At 49.4% G+C, this 19487-nt stretch overlaps 1 protein-coding gene across 1 annotated transcript in view; it reads left to right on the top strand.

Moving 5' to 3' along the window:
• The window catches only part of col5a1 (procollagen, type V, alpha 1), a 235653-nt gene that overhangs the window by 203518 nt on the left and 12648 nt on the right, over positions 1 to 19487 (top strand). Inside the window, 14 exon segments of the mRNA XM_078425769.1 lie at positions 1161 to 1214; positions 2228 to 2281; positions 4413 to 4520; positions 7743 to 7796; positions 7948 to 8001; positions 8937 to 8990; positions 9159 to 9212; positions 10777 to 10884; positions 10991 to 11044; positions 11133 to 11186; positions 12284 to 12391; positions 13710 to 13763; positions 16315 to 16350; positions 16512 to 16565. Coding sequence (XP_078281895.1) covers positions 1161 to 1214; positions 2228 to 2281; positions 4413 to 4520; positions 7743 to 7796; positions 7948 to 8001; positions 8937 to 8990; positions 9159 to 9212; positions 10777 to 10884; positions 10991 to 11044; positions 11133 to 11186; positions 12284 to 12391; positions 13710 to 13763; positions 16315 to 16350; positions 16512 to 16565 — 900 coding nt within the window.

Raw genomic sequence — 19487 nt, 5'->3', positions numbered from 1 at the left:
TTCTTGGCATAGTTACGACCAGTGACCCTGTAGGATGGAGCTTTTCTTACAATAGGGTCCCTTGCTTGGCTGGCTCAGTCTCACATTAGATCTTGTATTTAGATCTAGGGGAAGTCAAGAGTGGGAGATGGTAGGTAATATAGACAATAGACAATAGGTGCAGGAGTAGGCCATTCACTGTGATCATGACTGATCATCCACAAACAGTACCCCATTCCTGCCTTCTTCCCCCATATCCCTTGACTCCGCTATCTTTGAGAGCTCCATCTAACTCTCTCTGGAAAGCATCCAGGGAATTGGCCTCCACTGCCTTCTGAGGCAGAGAATTCCACAGATTCACAACTCTCTGGGTGAAAAAGTTTTTCCTCGTCTCTGTTCTAAATGGCCTACCCATGTAAGGGGGTTCAGAAAATACTTCACAGAGTACAGAGATACAGCGAAATTCGCAACTACTGACCTGAATATAAAGGCATGGCATTTGCAGCAGGGAAGGACTTTGTGAACATTAGTCAAGGCTCCCCACTGTGGTTGTTCCGATGGTGTTGTACTCAGGTGAATTATGATCATATAAGCAGGCTCTAAAATAGACCATTGACGTGCAGGACACAAGCTGCACAGTGACCTGAATGCCAATGTTTAGATTGAATCTTGCACTTCAGCTCCTAATCTGCTTCAACAAATGAAGAAGGGTCTCGACCCGATACGTCACCCATTCCTTCTCTCCAGAGATGCTGCCTGCCCCGCTGAGTTACTCCAGCATTTTGTGTCCACCTTCGATTTAAACCTGCATCTGCAGTTTTTCCGACACTTACTGCTTTAAGGGCGGCACGGTGGCGCAGCGGTAGAGTTGCTGCCTTACAGCGAATGCAGCGCCGGAGACTCGGGTTCGATCCTGACTACGGGCGCCGTCTGTACGGAGTTTGTACGTTCTCCCCGTGACCTGCGTGGGTTTTCTCCGAGATCTTCGGTTTCCTCCCGCACTCCAAAGACGTGCAGGTGTGTAGGTTAATTGGCTGGGCAAATGTAAAAATTGTCCCTAGTGGGTGTAGGATAGTGTTAGTGTGCGGGGATCGCTGGGCGGCATGGACCCGGTGGGCCGAAGGGCCTGTTTCTGCGCTGTATCTCTAAATCTAACATCTGATCTGTTCTTCCCGTTGCAGGGTCCACAAGGTCCTCCAGGAGGAATCGGGAACCCAGGAGCTGTGGGCGAGAAGGTAGCCTCCTCACCTCATTCTTGCCTTGCATCAGTATCCGAAAGCTGGTCAAAGTCTGTCTCCCACAGTGGGATTCATCAAATTATATCTCCCATTGACACTCTTATTGAGAGCCGTTGGCTTACCTATCACTGTTCTGAATAGCATTGTGTCGCAGCGGTAGAGTTGCTGCTCACAGCGCCAGATACCCGGCTTCCATCCAGACTGCGGGTGCAGTCCGCACGGAGTTTGTACGTTCTCCCCGTGACCATGTGGGTTTTCTCCGGGTGCTCCGGTTTCCTCCCACACTCCAAAGACGTACAGGTTTGTTGGTTAATTGGCTTTGGTAAAAATTGTAAATTGTCCCCAGTATGCAGTGTGTGTGCTAGTCTAACGGGATCGCTGGACAGCACGACTCGGTGGGCCGAAGGGCCTGCTTCCTTGCTGTGTCTCTAAACTAAACCAAGTACACTGTTGCTGATCACCATTGATACCAGCATGCATTAACTGTTAACCATTGGGATTGATGAACTATTACTGTTAAACACTAGTACGGGCACATTATCACTGTTAACCACTCAGATTGACACACTCATTGTTAATCAGAGAGACTAATGCAGTGTTAATGAAGACTGTGTCCTTCGTTGGGCCTCTCTCTAATGGTAGTTAGTATGGTTTTGTAGACTCTGCTTTGATTTCTTTGATTTGCTCTTCCCCACCCTCGTCCTCGTGCTGATTTCACCATTTGTATTCCTTCGTTATCACCTCGTCCCCAGCCAACAATGGACCATTGTGGGCTCCACCTTTCCTGCGTCATCGATGCAGGCTCTGCTTTGTTCTGCACCTTCCCTATCTCCAGTGCCCACCCCCCCCCATCCCTGACTCTCAGTCTGATGAAGGGTCTCGACCCGAAACATCATCTGTTCCTTTTCTCCAGAGATGCTGCCTGACCCGCTGAGTTGCTCCAGCCATTTGCTTTGACTGAGTTCACTCTCCCTCATGGTTTTAAAGCACCTCTGTGTGTTTCTCTGCAGGGTGACTCTGGTGAACCCGGTGCTCCTGGACCTGCCGGATACATTGGTCAACCGGTAAGTACTCTGCTCTCCTCCCTTTAACATTCAATATCGCGTGGCCAAGCACTTCAACCTTCAACCCAGTTTGCAATGCATTGAACTTGTAACACCTACTACCCCCTCCCCTCTCCCACTTCCTCCATCATTACCACAATTCACGTTGAATGGATTCGACCAAAATGGGACCCAGGTGCAGTCACGGTGAAGTCGGGAGAAGATCAGGCCTCGGTGGTTGACGAGAGTCTGCCAAGCGGGGTCTGAAGACGGCCAAATCCCTGGCCTCCCACTGGTCGGACATAATAATGATTCAGTCTGGAGAAGGGTCTCGACCCGAAACGTCACCCATTCCTTCTCTCCAGAGATGCTGCCTGACCCGCTGAGTTACTCCAGCATTTTGTGTCTACCTTCATAATAATGATTCAACAGAGCTGATGGAGGTTTGACCATCAGAGCCACTTTGACAGAACCTGGAGGAAACCCTCCATATCCCTGATCCCACTGATCGCAACTCCCACCCCAAACCACCCCACGTCATGACCTCAGAACATCCCAGATGTACTTTGCAACCAGGGAACTAGCTTGGGCATGTAGTCGCTGTTGTGATGTGGACCTGCATCCGGGCATGGGCTGCTTCCCGTGTGAGCAACGTGACTAGGAAGAGATTTATTAAACAGATATTGTAGGCTGAGGGCAGAACATCCTCCAGTACTCAGTTGGTACTGCCTCTCCAACAGCGAGTACTGACCCTTAAACACCACAGTACTCAGACAGAAAGTGCTACCCCTCGAACACGACAGTACTCAGACAGAAAGTACTGCCCCTGAAACACCACAGTACTCAGACAGAAAGTACTGCCCCTCGAACACCACAGAACTCAGTAAGTATTGCCTCCCTGTAAGTACTGCCCCTGAAACCCCACAGTACTCAGACAGAAAGTACTGCCCCTCACACACCATAGTACTCAGTCACTATTGCCTCTCAGACAAGGAGTACTGATCCTCGAACACCACAGTACTCAGTAAGTATTGCCTCTCTGCAAGTACTGTCTCTCACACACCACAGTACTCAGTACTGCCCCTCACACATCTCAGTACTGTCAGTACTGCCCCTCACACACCACTGTACTCAGCACTGCCCCTCCGACTGTGCAATGCACCCGGGACGTGCTGAGAGTCTGGGACCCGGTTGCGGTCGACCAGGGCCCCTCTCCGCCGGCGGAGGGCGACGGCCCGGGTGTGAGAGCGGCCGGCCCTTGTCCCGCCCCACCGGGTGTCGGGGGGGCTCGAACGTGTGGAGTACTCGCGGCTGAGCAAACCCCCGCTCAGCAGGAAGTACTCGTCAGACTCGGGCACCGTAATCCTGCGAGTCACGGCACCAGGCGGGAGAGGGCTCTGCCCGAGCCGGCTGCCTGCCCCTTTCCCGGGGTTACGCCCATGCCCGCGTGGTTGTGGGGAGGGACTACGCGCTGTCCACGGGCACCCTGGGGGATATCCGGGAACGCTGGGCACCACGGGGGGGTGGAGGGAATCCTCAATAAGGACGGGGATATAGTGATATAATATTTAAGAATATTTGTTTATTTTGTATTTATGGTGGTGGGTTTGTAATTTTTGGGAGTATTTTTTTGTAAATAGTTAATTACAATATATATTTTTTGGTAAAATAAATTAAAAATAAAAATGTAAAAACACAGTGCAATGCACCCTCTGCACTGAAATTTCTGGGACTGATGGGTTTGAAAGGAATCAGATTCCTTGGGCGGCACGGCAGCGCAGCGGTAGAGTTGCTGCCTTACAGCGAATGCAGCGCCGGAGACCCGGGTTCCATCCCGACTACGGGCGCCATCTGTACGGAGTTTGTACGTTCTCCCCGTGACCTGTGCGGGTTTTCTCCGAGATCTTCGGTTTCCTCCCACACTCCAAAGTCGTGCAGGTACGCAGGTTAATTGGCTGGGTAAATGTAAAAATTGTCCCTGGTGGGTGGGTGTAGGATAGTGTTAGTGTGCGGGGATCGCTGGTCGGCGCGGACCCGGTGGGCCGAAAGGGCCTGTTTCCGCACTGTATCTCTAAACTAAACTATAAACTACAGATCCCGAGTTGGGTTGTCTCGTTCTGTGCAGCTGAAGTGTTTTCTTTGTCATCCACAGGGATCAAGGGGTGAACGTGGGGAGAAAGGTGAATCGGGGCCTTCTGGTTCCGCTGGCCCTCCGGGTCCGAAAGGTCCTGCTGGTGACGATGGGCCGAAGGGCAGCCCTGTGAGTATCTTCACACATCCCTTCCCACCCCACCTCACGCCACCTTCACCTCCTCTGTCCACCACATCCCTTCAAACCTCCATCCACCTCCCGAAACTCTCCTTTGCTGTTTACTCGAGTACAATCATTACTGACAGCCTTTCCTTCAGTTTTTTAGGCCCCACATTCCCTGTCTTGTGGAACTGTGCACAGGAAGCCATTCAGCTCGTGGGTTGTTTTTTAAAGAAACCCAATCCAATTTACTTCCAACCTTTTCTCCGTCGCTCTGCAAATGAACCGCCTCAAACACACATCCAATTAACTTTGGAGAGTTCCAATGGGATTAGATTCCTCTTCTGTCTCAGGGAGTGTATTACAGCTATCTCTGTTATCCTAATACGATCGCCAGTTCTCTTGCCAATTATTTCTAATCTGTCATCTCTGTCAGGTTATCAGTGTGCTAGCCAGAGGAAAATCTCTCCCTCGCTGCACCATTAAAATCCGTCAACATTTTGAACAGAATCTGTGGTGTAAGGAAAGCAATTGCTGCTTCCCTCCGCTCGCCAAATAACTAAAGTCCTTCGCCCTTGGTGTCATCTCAGTCAATTTGCCTTTGTTCCCTTGCACTGTCCTGTCATCTCTTCCTGGAGCGTGGTGTGCCCTGTAGAACAGTCCAGCCCACAGTGTCCATGCCGAACATGATACCAAGTTAAACTAATCTCTGCCTGCATGTGATCCATATCCTTGTGCCTATCTAAAAGCCTCTTAAATGCCACTATCGTATCTCCCTCCACCACCACCCCTGGCAGCGCGTTCCTGGTATTCACCACCCTCTGCGTCAGAAAATAAACTTGGTCTACACACCTCCTTTAAACTTTGCCCCTCGCCCCTAACAGCCTTTGACATTTCCACCCTGGAAATAAGTTTCTGGCTGACTATCCTTTTTCTACCTCTAATAATGTCATATACTTCTACTAGGTCTCCTCTCAACCGCCAATGTAACCTTGACATTCTGACATTACAATTATTCTGTTCAATGTCTGTATTTGCAATATCAAACATGAGACCATAAAACACAGGAGCAGAATTATTCGAGTCTACTCCGCCATTCCACTATGGCTGATCTGTTTTTCCATTTCAACCCCATTCTCCTGTCTTCTCCCTGTAACTTTTGGTGCCCTTCTGAAGCTGGAACCTATCAATCTTTGCTTTAAAAATACACAATGTTTTGCCTCCCACAGACATCTGTGGCAATGAATTCCACAGGTTCACCACCCTCTGGGGAAATAAATTCCTCCTCATCTCCATTCTATAACGATGACCTTTTATTCTGACACTGTGCCCTCTGGTTCTAGACTGCACAGTGGTGGCACATAGGACATTGGTAGAGTTGCTGCCTTGCAGTATCAGGGACCCGGGTTCAATCCTGACTGCGGATGTTGTCCGTACGGAGTTTGTACATTCTCCCAGTGGCCACATGGGTTTTCCCTGGGTGTTCCGGGTATCCTCCCACATTCCAAAAACGTACAAATTCGTCAGTTAATTGGCTTCAGCAAAAAATTTAAACTGTCCCGAGTGTGTCGGATAGGGCTAGTATACAGGGATCGCTGGTCAGCGCGGAATCGGTGGGCCGAAGGGCCTGTTTCCGCGCTGGATCTCCAAACTAAACTCTCCCATTACTGGAAACAATCTTTCCATTATACACTCTAGCCTTTCATTATCCAATAGGTTTTCAAAATAGCACAAAGACTGCTTAACTACCCCAACTGCTTCAACTCAAATCTTTGCCCTTTGGCTGCCTTTATCCTTCCTCTCCATCTTGTTTCTCCCAAGTGCTTCATTCCACACTCTCCCCCTGCATTAAATCGCATCACATTGCATCTGTCACCTCTATGTGTTAGCACTTGTTCTCTGGACCTGCTTCACTCCTGTACGACTAATTGATTGGGCATTGGGCCCATACCTGCACGTGCGTGTTTGCTCACAGTGCCCCTGGAAGTGCAATGAACGGTTTCTGAAGAGTATCTCAATTTCTGTATCGTGCTCTGCCAAGTTTTGTATTATACACAAACTTCCTGAATCAATTCCAAGTCATTTATTTAACATAAGAAAGGCAAATGGCCTTGTAATTTACCCTGGGGTGTAGTTGCGTTACATATTTCCCTTCAGAAAGAAAAATATCCATCTATCGCGCCTCTCTGCGTCTTATTTCCACCCTGCTGTTTTCATTCTAAAAGCACCACTGTCCATTTAATCCTGTCCACTTCTATTTTCTCACAGTCTATTTGAAAAGTTGTTCAAAGCCTTTTGAAGGTCAATGGATAAAACATCCACAGCACTCATCAACACCCACTCTCATTCCTTTATCGGCTCCTAATTGTGAGTTCCTCACCTCTGTCGACAAAAGCTAGGATTTTCTCCGAAGATTTTGCTTCGAGAGGTGTTTCTCCTGAGCTTTGTGCTCCCTTCCCGCGGAGGCTTGTCAGCCTCGAACCCATCATCTCTCCTCATCAGAGCAAGGTTTTAAAGCCCGCAGTCAAGGGCAAGTGTTCTCTGATTGAACAATCACATTGGGTGCTTCTGCACACCCCTCCCCGAAGCACCTCAGTCCCACCCCGAACCCCCATTGCCTCATCTCTCCTTCCTCTTCAAATTCCGTGATTCCCTCCTTTTGGACCCCAGGACTTTCATCCAATGTCAAGTCACTGACTCGGTCCCTCACCCGACTGCGGACTCCCTTTTCCCAAAGGTTTGTCCAGGTGCAGAATTAAAAGCTGGTCGAAACCCACCCTGAGTCCAAGGGCTTCTCCCCTTCCACACAAATTCTGTGATCAAGTCTGTGGTCACCAGTACTTTTACCCAATGTCAAATCAGTCCATCCCTCACCCTACTGTCACACGTTTGTCAGGGTACAGACTTAAAACCTGGTCTAAACCCAACCTGCGTCCAAGAGCTTCTAATCTCTTCCCATACCCATCCCGCCCATTGCCATAAACTTCACACCAGGTGCTGGCTGTCCACTATAGGTAATAATACAAAGCAAGCGATCCTCACCTGGGTTACATGCTGACCAGGCCAGACCGACATAAACGCAAAGGGTTTTTTGAGAATGCACGTCCAACCCAACCCACGCCCAAGGTGTCGCGATGGTACAGTAGACCTCGGACTCCCTCTGCTCATCACTTCGAGCTGCTTAGGTGGACCAGCCGCTGACGTTCTGCTCTATCTTTCTCCCCCTTTTAGGGACCAGTTGGTTTCCCTGGTGACCCTGGCCCTCCAGGTGAAACTGGAACTCCGGTAAGATGTTTGGTTACATTTCATTTTTTGGGGAGAACTCCCGTTTGGTAATGAATGAAAGCTGTGCTCTGCCTTGGAGGATGTTAATCATAGACGACTTTCAAATGATCACCAGAAACCCACTTAACATTTATTTCCTGTTTCCTACCAGGGACAAGATGGACCTTCTGGAGACAAGGGAGAAGATGGTGAATCTGGACAGACCGTGAGTGCAAACGAGTCAGCAGTGGATGGTTGACCTAGATTTGACCTGGATGACCGAGATTTATCTGAGGAAAACCCATTTGTCACATCCCCAGTCAATGGTCAGGAAACAAAGGGGCATTTGTTGGTTGTCCATTGAGAATGGCATCTCCCAGTCTGTGCTCAGCTCAGGCGGCATAAGAAATAGGAGCAGAATTGGACCATTCGGCCCATTGAGTTTACTACGCCATTCAATCATGGCTGAGCTTTCCCTCGCAACCCCATTCTACCTTTGACGTCCTTTCAAATCAAGAACTTATCATTCCCTGCTTTAAAAATACCCATTACTTGGCCTCCACAGCCGTCTGTGGCAATGAATTCCACAGATTCACCACCCTCTGACTAAAGAAATTCCTCCTCATCTCCGTTCTAAAGATATTTCCTTTTATTCTGAGGCTGTGCCAAGTTAAACTAATTTCCTCCTCCTACATTTGATCAATATCTCTCCATCCTCTGCACATTGAAGGCTCAAGAGAGTTTAATCGTCAATTGTATTGGCGACGGTACAGTGAAATCCTTACTTGCTGCAGCTTATTGCTTGTCTATTAAGCCTGTTAAATCCTCCTATTGTATTGCTCCACCACCACACAGGCACCCACCTCTCTCCAGATAAATAAAACTTGCTCCACGCATCTCCTTTAAACTTTGACCCCTTGACCTTCATAAGTTCATCATTGACGGGAGCAAAATTAGGCCATTCGGCCCATCAAGTCTACTCCGCCATTCAATCGTGGCCGATATATCTTCCCCTCTCAATCCCATTCTCCTGCCTTCTCCCCGTAACCTCTGACACCCGTACTAATCAATGGCCTTGAAGTTGTGCCCTGAAGTCTTTGATGCTTCCACGCTGGGAGGAAGGTACTGACTGTCTACCCTCTCTGTGCTTTCTTTTCCCAGGGTTCCCCTGGTCCGACTGGCGAGGCGGGACCACCTGGTCCTCCGGGCAAGAGGGTGAGTTTCGATCTGTCCCTGCAACGAGTTGTGTAGACCTTCGTTCAAACGTTTGGTGTCGGCCCGTCACAGAGCACTGCACTTGCGGCAGGAGTCCTGGGCACTGGCTGGAGTGCGTTCAGTCACACGCCCACCGTTTCATTGTGTTTCTCTCTGATATTTTCTCAGGGTCCCCACGGTCCTTCAGGTCCTGAAGGAAGACAAGGCGAGAAAGGAGCCAAGGTAAGGAAGGCAACGAGCCTGGAGCTCGCGCGCACTGTCTAGTTCCGTGGAAAGTCGGGGAATTCTGTCCCATTTAACCTGGTTCCTGCCGTATCGCCACTTCCCTCAAACCATCTCCGTGTCCCATTTCCACCCTCTTGGAACGGCGCTCCCACGGCCGCATGATCCTTTGAGTTGTAAAACACAGTGGGCCGAGCAGCATCTGTGGAGGGAAAAGCTTGGTGTCCATGTTTTGGGTCAAGACCTTGTACCAGTGCTGAGGTGATGATGGAAGGGAGCCGTTATAAAGCGGAGAGTAGGGTGCGCCAGTAGGTGGTGGGTGGAACGAGGATGGGTGAGGATTGATGGATAAATTAAGGGGGAGGGGGGAGGGCTGTAGTCGAGACAGGTGCAGAGCCAGGTAGGTGCCAGGTAGGTGCCAGGTAGGTGCCAGGTAGGTGCCAGGTAGGTGCCAGGTAGGTGCAGACAAGGGACATAAAACAGTGGCTCCTCAGAATAAAGGGTTGAAAGCAGTTTGCCAGTAACTCACTGCCAGCAGGCGATACGGAGACCTCCAGAACATAACTGCTTCATGGTGAAGTACTTGAAGTCCTTAACACGGTATTCCAGCAGAGCATTTTTAATAAAGTGAAATAATATAATAAAATAGCTGGCTCCAGTTGTGGTAAAGTCAAGTCGTTTAGATTTTCAAACAGGCCTCACCTTAATTAGATCCCCCTCCATCACATCCGGACTATGGAACATGTCCTGAGCTGTGACATGCTGCACGACACATGCACTGTCAAGGATCTTGCAGAGGCCAACCACTAACATTGGCTTGCTATTGGCAAACGGCTGTGTGATGACACGAAATATATATCACTCAGCCTGGATTTCTCAATGTTACTCCACCACTTTAGTTTGTACGCATTGCTTTTGAGGCACAGACCTTTTCGAGGGAATGCCTTATGTTGGGGAGTGTTGTGGACTGGTAGGGAAGTTTATAACTTGCAAAGGTGGAAGCGAATCAGACTGAAATGGGAGGAAAATGGAGATGGGATTGATGGAGATGGGATTGATGGAGATGGGATTGATGGAGATGGGATTGATGGAGATGGGATTGTTGGAGATGGGATTGATGGAGATGGGATTGATGGAGATGGGATTGATGGAGATGGGATTGATGGAGATGGGATTGTTGGAGATGGGATTGCTGGAGATGGGATTGATGGAGATGGGATTGATGGAGATGGGATTGATGGAGATGGGATTGATGGAGATGGGATTGATGGGGATGGGATTGATGGGGATGGGATTGATGGAGAGGTGATTGATGGAGATGGGATTGATGGAGATGGGATTGATGGAGATGGGATTGACGGAGATGGGATTGATGGAGATGGGATTGATGGAGATGGGATTGATGGAGATGGGATTGATGGAGATGGGATTGACGGGGATGGGATAGACGGAGGGGGACGAGCAGGTTAGGTCAGTGTCTGAGACGGTTAAATGAGTCCTAATGCTCTGTGGTTCAGTGACCCGTGACCATCTGAGCCTTGACGATGTCTCTCCTTCTCCGCAGGGAGATTCTGGTGCGGAAGGTCCTCCTGGCAAGACAGGCCCAGTGGGTCCCCAGGGATCGCCGGGAAAAACCGGCTCGGAGGGTCTGCGTGGAATTCCCGGTCCCGTCGTAAGTAACAAGCCCCGGGAGAAGCCGCGTTCTCCTCATCTTCTTGGAGTTATCGTTTCGCAACTTGTTCTGTTGGTCTAACGCACCCTTCCTTCATTACATTCAGGGCGAGCAAGGTTTCCCTGGACCTCCCGGCCCAACAGGTCCACCTGGTCCAATGGTTAGTAACCGCGCCGCCACTTATAGCTTAGTTTCGTCGACAGAGAGGGAGTGGGATTGCAGCGCTGACATGTCCTCCTTTTTTCCAGGGTCCTCCCGGATTGCCAGGACTCAAGGGTGAACCCGGGACAAAAGGCGAGAAGGTGGGTGTACCAGAGGGAATCCAAACCTTGTGCTTCAACTGATGGTTGATCAACTCATTGGCCAAGTCAAAGGGTGTTTTTAAGGCCGAGATAGATAGATTCTTGATCAGTACGGGTGTCAGGTGTTATGGGGAGAAGGCAGGAGAATGGGGTTCAGAGGGAAAGATTGATCAGCCACGATTGAATAGCAGGGTGGACTTGATGGGCTGAGTGGCCTAATTCTGCTCCTATCACTTGTGAACTCATGGACCTATGACACCATCAGCTTTCACTGATGCACATTATCCCAGCTCGAGCTACAGCAAACTCACCAGATATTACAGCGAGACAAAGGAGTGTCACTGGAAGAACTCAGCGGGTCAGGCAGCATCTGTGGAGGGAAATGGCCGGTTGACATTTTGAGTTGTTGAAGCAGATGCTTTGGCCCAACTTGTCTGTGCTGAACAAGATGCCCCATCTAAGCTAATCCAATTCAGAGATATTTTAGAGACACAGCACGGAAACAGGCCCTTCGGCCCACCGAGTCCGCGCCGAACAGCGATCACCCCGTACGCTAACATTATCCTACACACGAGGGACAATTTACAATTTTACCAAAGCCAATTAACCTGCAAACTTGCACGCCTTTGAAGTGTGGGAGGAAACCAAAGATCTCGGAGAAAACCCACGCAGATCACAGGGAGAACGTACAAACTCTGTACAGACAACGTCCGTAGTCGGGATCGAACCCAGGTCTCTGGCACTGCAAGGTAGCCACTCGACCACTGCGCCCATTGTACATGTGCCCAGGAATCACAATGGATAATTAGAATGCATGAAGAAACTGTACAAGGCTCCTCAAAGGAGCCTAATCGGTCCAAATTCTGATATCAAGCATTATGAGGGGCAGGTGGCAAAAGCCACTGGTAAGGAGGGGAAAAGTGAAATAGGGACGGGGGGGAGGGGGCGGTTTGGAAGGGCATAGCAGAGTTTTGGGGCTTGGGAGTTGAAGGTACGACCAGCAGGCACCCCTGAAGATGGGCATGCTCGGTGCGATGGACAGCTTCAGACCTGGGAAGTTTGTGGACTGATCGGTGACTGCACATCTTGTGTTACAGGGTCACCCCGGCTTGATCGGTTTGATTGGACCTCCAGGAGAACAGGGAGAGAAGGGTGACCGGGGTCTACCTGGCACCCAGGGAACTGGAGGTACAAAAGGAGATTCGGTAAGTGTTGAGATGGCTCGTGTTTCCTGACCATTACGTGAAGCTTGGAAGGGTGTCCCAATCGCGAAACGTTCTCACCAGAGGCTCCAAGTGAATGCGTTCCAGTGCATTCACCCAATGTACATTGTCTTCTCACTGTTGGACCCTGTGGAGGATGACCAATGTTGGGGGAGTCCAGAACAAGGGGCCACAGTTTAAGAATAAGGGGTAGGCCATTTAGAACTGAGATGAGGAAAAGTTTTTTCACTCAGAGAGTTGTGAATCTGTGGAATTCTCTGCCTCAGAAGGCAGTGGAGGCCAATTGTCTGAATGCATTCAAGAGAGAGCTGGATAGAGCTCTTAAGGATAGCAGAGTCAGGGGGTATGGGGAGAAGGCAGGAACGGGGTACTGATTGAGAATGATCAGCCATGATCACATTGAATGGCGGTGCTGGCTCGAAGGGCCGAATAGCCTCCTCCTGCACCTATTGTCTATTGTCTATAGTTATGTTGCTTGAATAATCTAAAGGCAAGAGGGAAATTAGACAGTTTAGTTTAGAGTTGCTTTAGAGATGCAGCATGGAGACAGGCCCTTTGGCCCACCATGTCCATGCTGACCATCGATCGCCCGTCCACACTTGTTCTATGTTACCCCACTTTCCCATCCACCCCCTGTACACTAGGGGGTGATTTACAGAGGGCCAATTAACCTGCAAACCCGTACGTACCTCTTTGGGATGTGGGAGGAAACCGGAGCACTCAGAGGAAGCCCACACAGTCACAGGAGGGACCGTGCACAAAATCACACAGACAACCCCCGAGGTCAGGATTGAACCTGGGTCTGTGGCGGTGTAAGGCGGCAGCTCCCCCATGTGATCCACTGTGCTGCCCTAGATGTCCGTGTCCAGTCAGCCCTCAAGTAAACAGTGGCGATCACCTCCACCAACCTGTGTAGTCCCTGCAGCAAAGTCCTGCTGCTCCTTAACCATCTCCATATGACTGAGCAGCCATGACAGTTGGAAGAGTGTGCAGGTGTGGAGATTAGAGGAAGACCTAGGCCCAGACCACGTATAAAGGGCAAGCTCTTTCAAAAGCTTGAGTGAACCAGTTGTGTTTTTGCAACATTCCATTGAGTTTTGCCCCAGTTTTTTTTTTAAATAATTGGGGTTTTTTTTCTTACTGAACTTTAATTTTTGGCTTCTTTTGCAGTGGCATTCGACATATTGCCTCTGGATTGTCAGTCCAGACCTTAAGCGAACAAAACCACCACACTGCTGTGACCTGGTTAATTCTGCTTGGTGGTAATTCACAATCCATGTTTTATTTTAATCTCTTCCAGGGTGTCCATGGTCAGTCTGGCCCCATCGGTCCACCAGGTCCTCCTGGGTTATCGGTAAGTATCAAAATAGCCACTAAATTAATCCCAGCGTTGATAAAATTACTCGCTAAAACAGGTTTCCTCTAACCAGTTGAATGATTACTTTCCCTCGAAGCCAAGCTTCACAGCAGGTTTGGCAATATTAGGTGTTTTAAGGGTGGAAGATAAACATTTCTGCGTAGCAAAAGTCATCGTTTGGAAATGGACACAAAGTGCTGGAGGAACTCAGCAGGTCAGGCAGCATCTGTGGAGAAACTCCTATCCAAATTCTCCAGCGATGCTGCCTGACCCGCTGAGTTACTCCAGCAACTTTGTGTCCTTTTCTGTATTAACCAGCATCCCGCGGGCCTTTGTCTCGACGTGATTTGGAAAGTTAACGTTGGCACCTGAATGAATGACACTTTGTTACCACATGTGACATGTCCCAGTGAAATTCTTTGTTTTGCGTACCGTACACAAACTATGCAAAGTGTCACCACGCGGAGCATCTCGGACAATACAGCTCACCCCCTCCATGGCACACTGGTCAACCTGAGGACCACCTTCAGCAACAGACTGGTCCCACCGAGGTGCAGCATAGAACGCCACAGGAGATCCTTCTTCCCTGTGGCTATCAAACTGTACAACTCCCCCCCCCCCCCCCGCGTCCCCAATTTTGCACACCCACAATCCTTTCCACTCATCACTTTAATTTCATGTTCCATGTATTTTGTGTTTTATGACTGTTGGCAGATCAATTTGCCTCTTGGGATAAATAAAGTTCTACCGTATCGTATCGACAAAGTTACAAAGAGTTTGATGTAGTCCCCAATGGTCCCTCTTTGTTACAAGTTCTCGAGTGTTCCTTTTTGCAAACTCTGCCCTGGATCCTTGATAATAGCATCAAACTCAACCCTTTCCTGCCTCCTCTGTCTCCAAAGTGGCAGCCCAGCAGTAACTCCAATCCAAGGCGTTCTCAGCATCATTGTCCATTTCAACGACAGGAGGTCTGGTGTTGTAGATGCCAATTATAACACATTCTTGGGCCTCACAGGAGTGGTGGGGACTACACTTGCGATTGATAGGATTTACCAGAGGCCGTCTTCACCCAACCAGGTTCTGCTCAAAATGGTGCCTCCCAGGGATGGGGAGGGGGGCAAAAACTGCCCCGAGAACCATGGAAGGTTACAGAGAGAGGGTGGGAGAGAGAGGGAGAGGGTGGGAGAGAGACAGAAAGGGAGAGGGTGAAAGGGAGAGAGGGTGGGAGAGAGATAGGGGAAGGGTGGTGAGGGAGAAGGAGATGGATGGAGAGACAATGTGGGAGAAAAGTAGAGGGGGTAGAGAGAGAGAAAAAGAGAGAGAGAGAGAGTAAAAAAGAGAGAGAGACAGAGAGACAGAGACAGAGAATGGAAAGAGAAAGAAGGAATGGAAAGAGAAATATAGAAGGGTCTGGACCGGAAACATCACCCATTCCTTCTCTCCAGTGTGTCCCGCTAAGTTACTCCAACATTTTGTGTCTAATCTTCGAGAAAGAGAGGCGGTAGAAGAGAAAAAGTGAGGATAGAGATAAAGAGAGAGATGTATAGTGAGAGAAATAGAGGGGGGAGAAAGGGTCATAGAGGTGTTTTTAAAGTTCATCCTAGAGTCGAGTATGTCACCAGCACTAGGCAGTCATGATCAGCCTCAGATAGTTGCCAAGGAGAGGAATGGATCAGGGCTGGGAACCCAAGTTTGTGACTGGGATAGAAGGCTTCCCAGGGTTTAGATGGCAATTTCTGTAAATACATTGCAACATTGAGCAATGGGCAAGAACAGCTGCTGATTGAGTTTGAGTTTCAATGTCAGTGAATTAAATTCTCTGGGCATTGCGTTCTGTCTCCTGCAATCCTTTATTAAGTGTGTCTCCAAAGCTGGGAGGGTCAGAGAGCTGCTCTCAATGCTCTGTGTGCACATTCCAGTGGGGCTATTGAGGTAGGGACAAATGCCCAGTATGGACTGAGCTGCCACAACAAAACTTTGCAACAGAAAGCCACTCAAAGACTTCTGATTCAGGGCACATTGCAACCAATCAAATGGCAAAACAAGAAGACAGACACAAAGTGCTGGAGTAACTCAGTGGTTCAGGCAGCATCTCTGGGGAAAAGGAACAGATGACGATTTGGGTTGGAGCCCTTCTTCAGACTGAAAGAAGGCTTCATTCTGAAGAAACGTTTTGACCCGAAACGTCAGCTGTTCCCTTTCTCCAGAGATGCTGCCTGACCCGCCGAGTTACTCCAGCACTTTGTGCGTATCTTTGGCGTAAACCAGCATCTGCAGTTCCTTCCTACCAATGACAAAACAAACCCAATTTTCTTCTTTCAATCAAAGGTACAATCTGATTGAATTATTGTTGAAGCAAATACCTTGTCCTTTATTGCAATAAGTAATCGACCGATGGAAACAAGCTCCTGTAACAGCAGATGGGTCGCGTGAACTGAGTTAATCGTCAATTTATCTTAGAGTTGCCATTTGAACCGTTTAACAGACGTTAAAGCTCTGTGCAGACGCGTTGACCAATGAAGAGACTAAGATTCCTTTCTTTTAACAGGGTCCTGCTGGTCCTAAAGGATCTAAAGGCTCTTCTGTAAGTATCTTTCTCATTATTATTTGCGGATGTGATGGTCAAACAGCGTAGAAATGGGCGATGTTAGACACCCCCTAAAGTACAAAATACAGCACTTTTCTTCACTGAATCAGCTCCCACTACATATTGAAGATAACAGGTTCTTATTTATTTCTCCACAGGGTCTTACTGGTCCCAAAGGTGAATTAGGAATTCAAGGACCACCCGGTCTTCCTGTAAGTAAGCGATTTATTCAGTGGAACTTACATAATGGCTGTGGTTTGTTGCCTGGATCATCCAGTGCACGGGTTGGTGCCCTTGTTGTTCAACGTAGGTTCATCTCAGATAGGTTATAACATCCCCACGTGTACACTGAGGTAATATAACTCTTGCATATAAAGTGAATTAAAGAGCTTCCACTGTACAGTGGGAGTTCAGCAGCCCCTTGCGGATGTCTCCAGGGTGGCACGGTGGCGCAGTGGTAGAGATGCTGCCTTACAGCGAATGCAGCGCCGGAGACTCAGGTTCGATCCTGACTACGGGCGCCGTCTGTATGGAGTTTGTACGTTCTCCCCATGACCTGCGTGGGTTTTCTTCGAGATCTTCGGTTTCCTCCCACACTTCAAAGACGTACAGGTATGTAGGTTAATTGGCTGGGCAAATGTAAAAATTGTCCCTAGTGGGTGTAGGATAGTGTTAGTGTGTGGGGATCACTGGGCGGCGTGGACCCGGTGGGCCGAAGGGCCTGTTTCTGCGCTGTATCTCTCAATCTAAATCTAAATCTACTCTGGAAAAGGGTGTCAAGGTTTAGGGGTAGAAGGCAGGAGAATGGGATTGGGAGGGAGAGGTAGATCAGCCATGATTGAATGACGGCGTAGACCCGATGGGCTGAATGGCCTAATTCTTCTCCTAAGACTTGTGAACTTATGAAAACCAACATGTTCTGAGCAGACCAAAGAGTGTCTTTCACCAAGATGCTGATCTTCCTGCAGTCAATATTTGTCCTGGTAACATGTTGATGGTAACAGCCAGTGGATCGCAGGCAGTAGAGTCCCCTGTTACACAATTGTTTGGGATGAATCTCGACCAGGGCTATTGCATCCTCTTCTAAACCTTCTTGGCAAACATCTGATCCATGAAAAACTGGATGATACTTTTTTTTTTAATTGAAAAATAAATGTTGTTCAGAATATATACAAAACCAAAACTTTGCTAAAACATTTCATTCGTTCTCAGTGTCTATACATTGAATAGTAATATCGCGTCCCTTGTTTGAGGGGTGTTCCCCACTGGACTCCGCCCCTCAATGTCCAGCAGTGGACAGTGTCTAGACCAAGACCTCCCCATCAGTCTAGACCGAGGACCTCCCCATCAGTCTAGACTGTGGACCTCCCCATCAGTCTAGACTGTAGACCTCCCCATCAGTCTAGACTGTGGACCTCCCCATCAGTCTAGACTGTGGACGTCCCCATCAGTCTAGACTATGGACCTCCCCATCAGTCTAGACTGTGGACCTCCCCATCAGTCTAGACTGGGGTGGACCTCCCCCATCAGAGTCTAGACTGAGGACCTCCCCATCAGAGTCTAGACTGACCTCCCCATCAGAGTCTAGACTGAGGACCCCCCCCATCAGAGTCTAGACTGACCTCCCCATCAGAGTCTAGACTGAGGACCCCCCCATCAGAGTCTAGACTGACCTCCCCATCAGAGTCTAGACTGAGGACACCCCCATCAGAGTCTAGACTGACCTCCCCATCAGAGTCTAGACTGAGGACCCCCCCCATCAGAGTCTAGACTGACCTCCCTATCAGAGTCTAGACTGATCTCCCCATCAGAACCTTCAGGTTGGCCGCACTAAGCTATCGTGTGCCTCTCAGCATGAACTGATGGGTTGGTGCTGTGAGTTAGAGCATCTCTCCGTATATTGTGAGCTGCAGCCCCCTCTCCACACAGTGGGAGTGAGTGAGAGGGGCTCCTCATTACAGTGAGGTGCAGTGCCTTCAGTCTGTGAGGTGAGTCACACTGAGCCTGCCCAGATCCGTGAATGCCAGTACCTGTTTGCTCCATGGGAGGTTACAGTGCCTCTTTACCGTGCCACACGTTCTGTGTCACCTGCATCAGCCCGTTGCAGCAGCCCCCATCTGCATGGTTTAGGATTCTTCACCTCTTCGGAAGTTTAAATCACCGCATCCATCTCTGCAAACCGAGTGGCAGAGATCCCTCTGTCTAATGCAGTCCTGTGCTGTTGGGATTGATCGGCCTGTGGCGGCTCCCAAGGGTCGGGCCACACCACTACCGACCCCTCGGCACGGGAATGGACCGGTCCAGGGGGGCGGCACTTTGCTACGGTTATAAAGGACTAGGTTTTGGGCCCGATTTCACTCTGGCAGACTTGACCGGTCTAGCAAACGTATTAAATTCAAACCTCCCGAAATACCCGGCTCCTCACCTTTATTTTGGGCCTTTATCGACACGCCACAGGCCTGACTTTAGAAAGACGGTAATTCCCACCACATAGTGCGGTCAGTGCGACTCAGGCCATCTCCCTCTGCACTGTTTGCTCCATCAACGGTCCAATGGTCTTTTACTTGTCACATGTGTAACCGCACAGTGAAATTCCTTTTGCACATATCACACATGCAGGCACCACCATTTCCGGCTGCATTATTCAAAGCCCAAAGCTTGTTCAACCCGCGCACTCGATGTCCATCACGCCCCCGATGCTGAGATTCATTCATTGCAGCGAATGGTGGACACAGCCCAGACCATCACACAAACCAGCCACCCTTCCATTGACTCCGTTTCTACCTCACGCTGCCTCGGCATAACCAAGGACCAGTCGCACCCCGGCCACTCCCCCTCTTCTCCCCTCTCCCATCAGACAAAAGGTACAGAAGTGTGAAAACGCACACCTCCAGATTCAGGGACAGCTTCTTCCCAGCTGTTATCAGGCAGCTGAATGATCCTACCACAACCAGAGAGCAGTCCTGAACAGCTATCTACCCCATTGGTGACTCTCGGACTATCCTTGATCGGACTATGCTGGCTTTACCTTGCGCTAAACGCTATTCCCTTCTCATGTATCTATGGGGTGAAAATGGCTCGATTGTAACCATGTGTTGTCTTTACGCTGACTGGGCAGCACGGAATAAAAGCTT

The sequence above is a fragment of the Rhinoraja longicauda genome, chromosome 31 (assembly GCF_053455715.1).
Source record: "Rhinoraja longicauda isolate Sanriku21f chromosome 31, sRhiLon1.1, whole genome shotgun sequence".
NCBI classification, from domain to species: domain Eukaryota; kingdom Metazoa; phylum Chordata; class Chondrichthyes; order Rajiformes; family Arhynchobatidae; genus Rhinoraja; species Rhinoraja longicauda.
The sequence above is the reverse complement of the archived record's forward strand: the minus strand, read 5'-3'. Positions and strand labels throughout refer to the sequence as shown.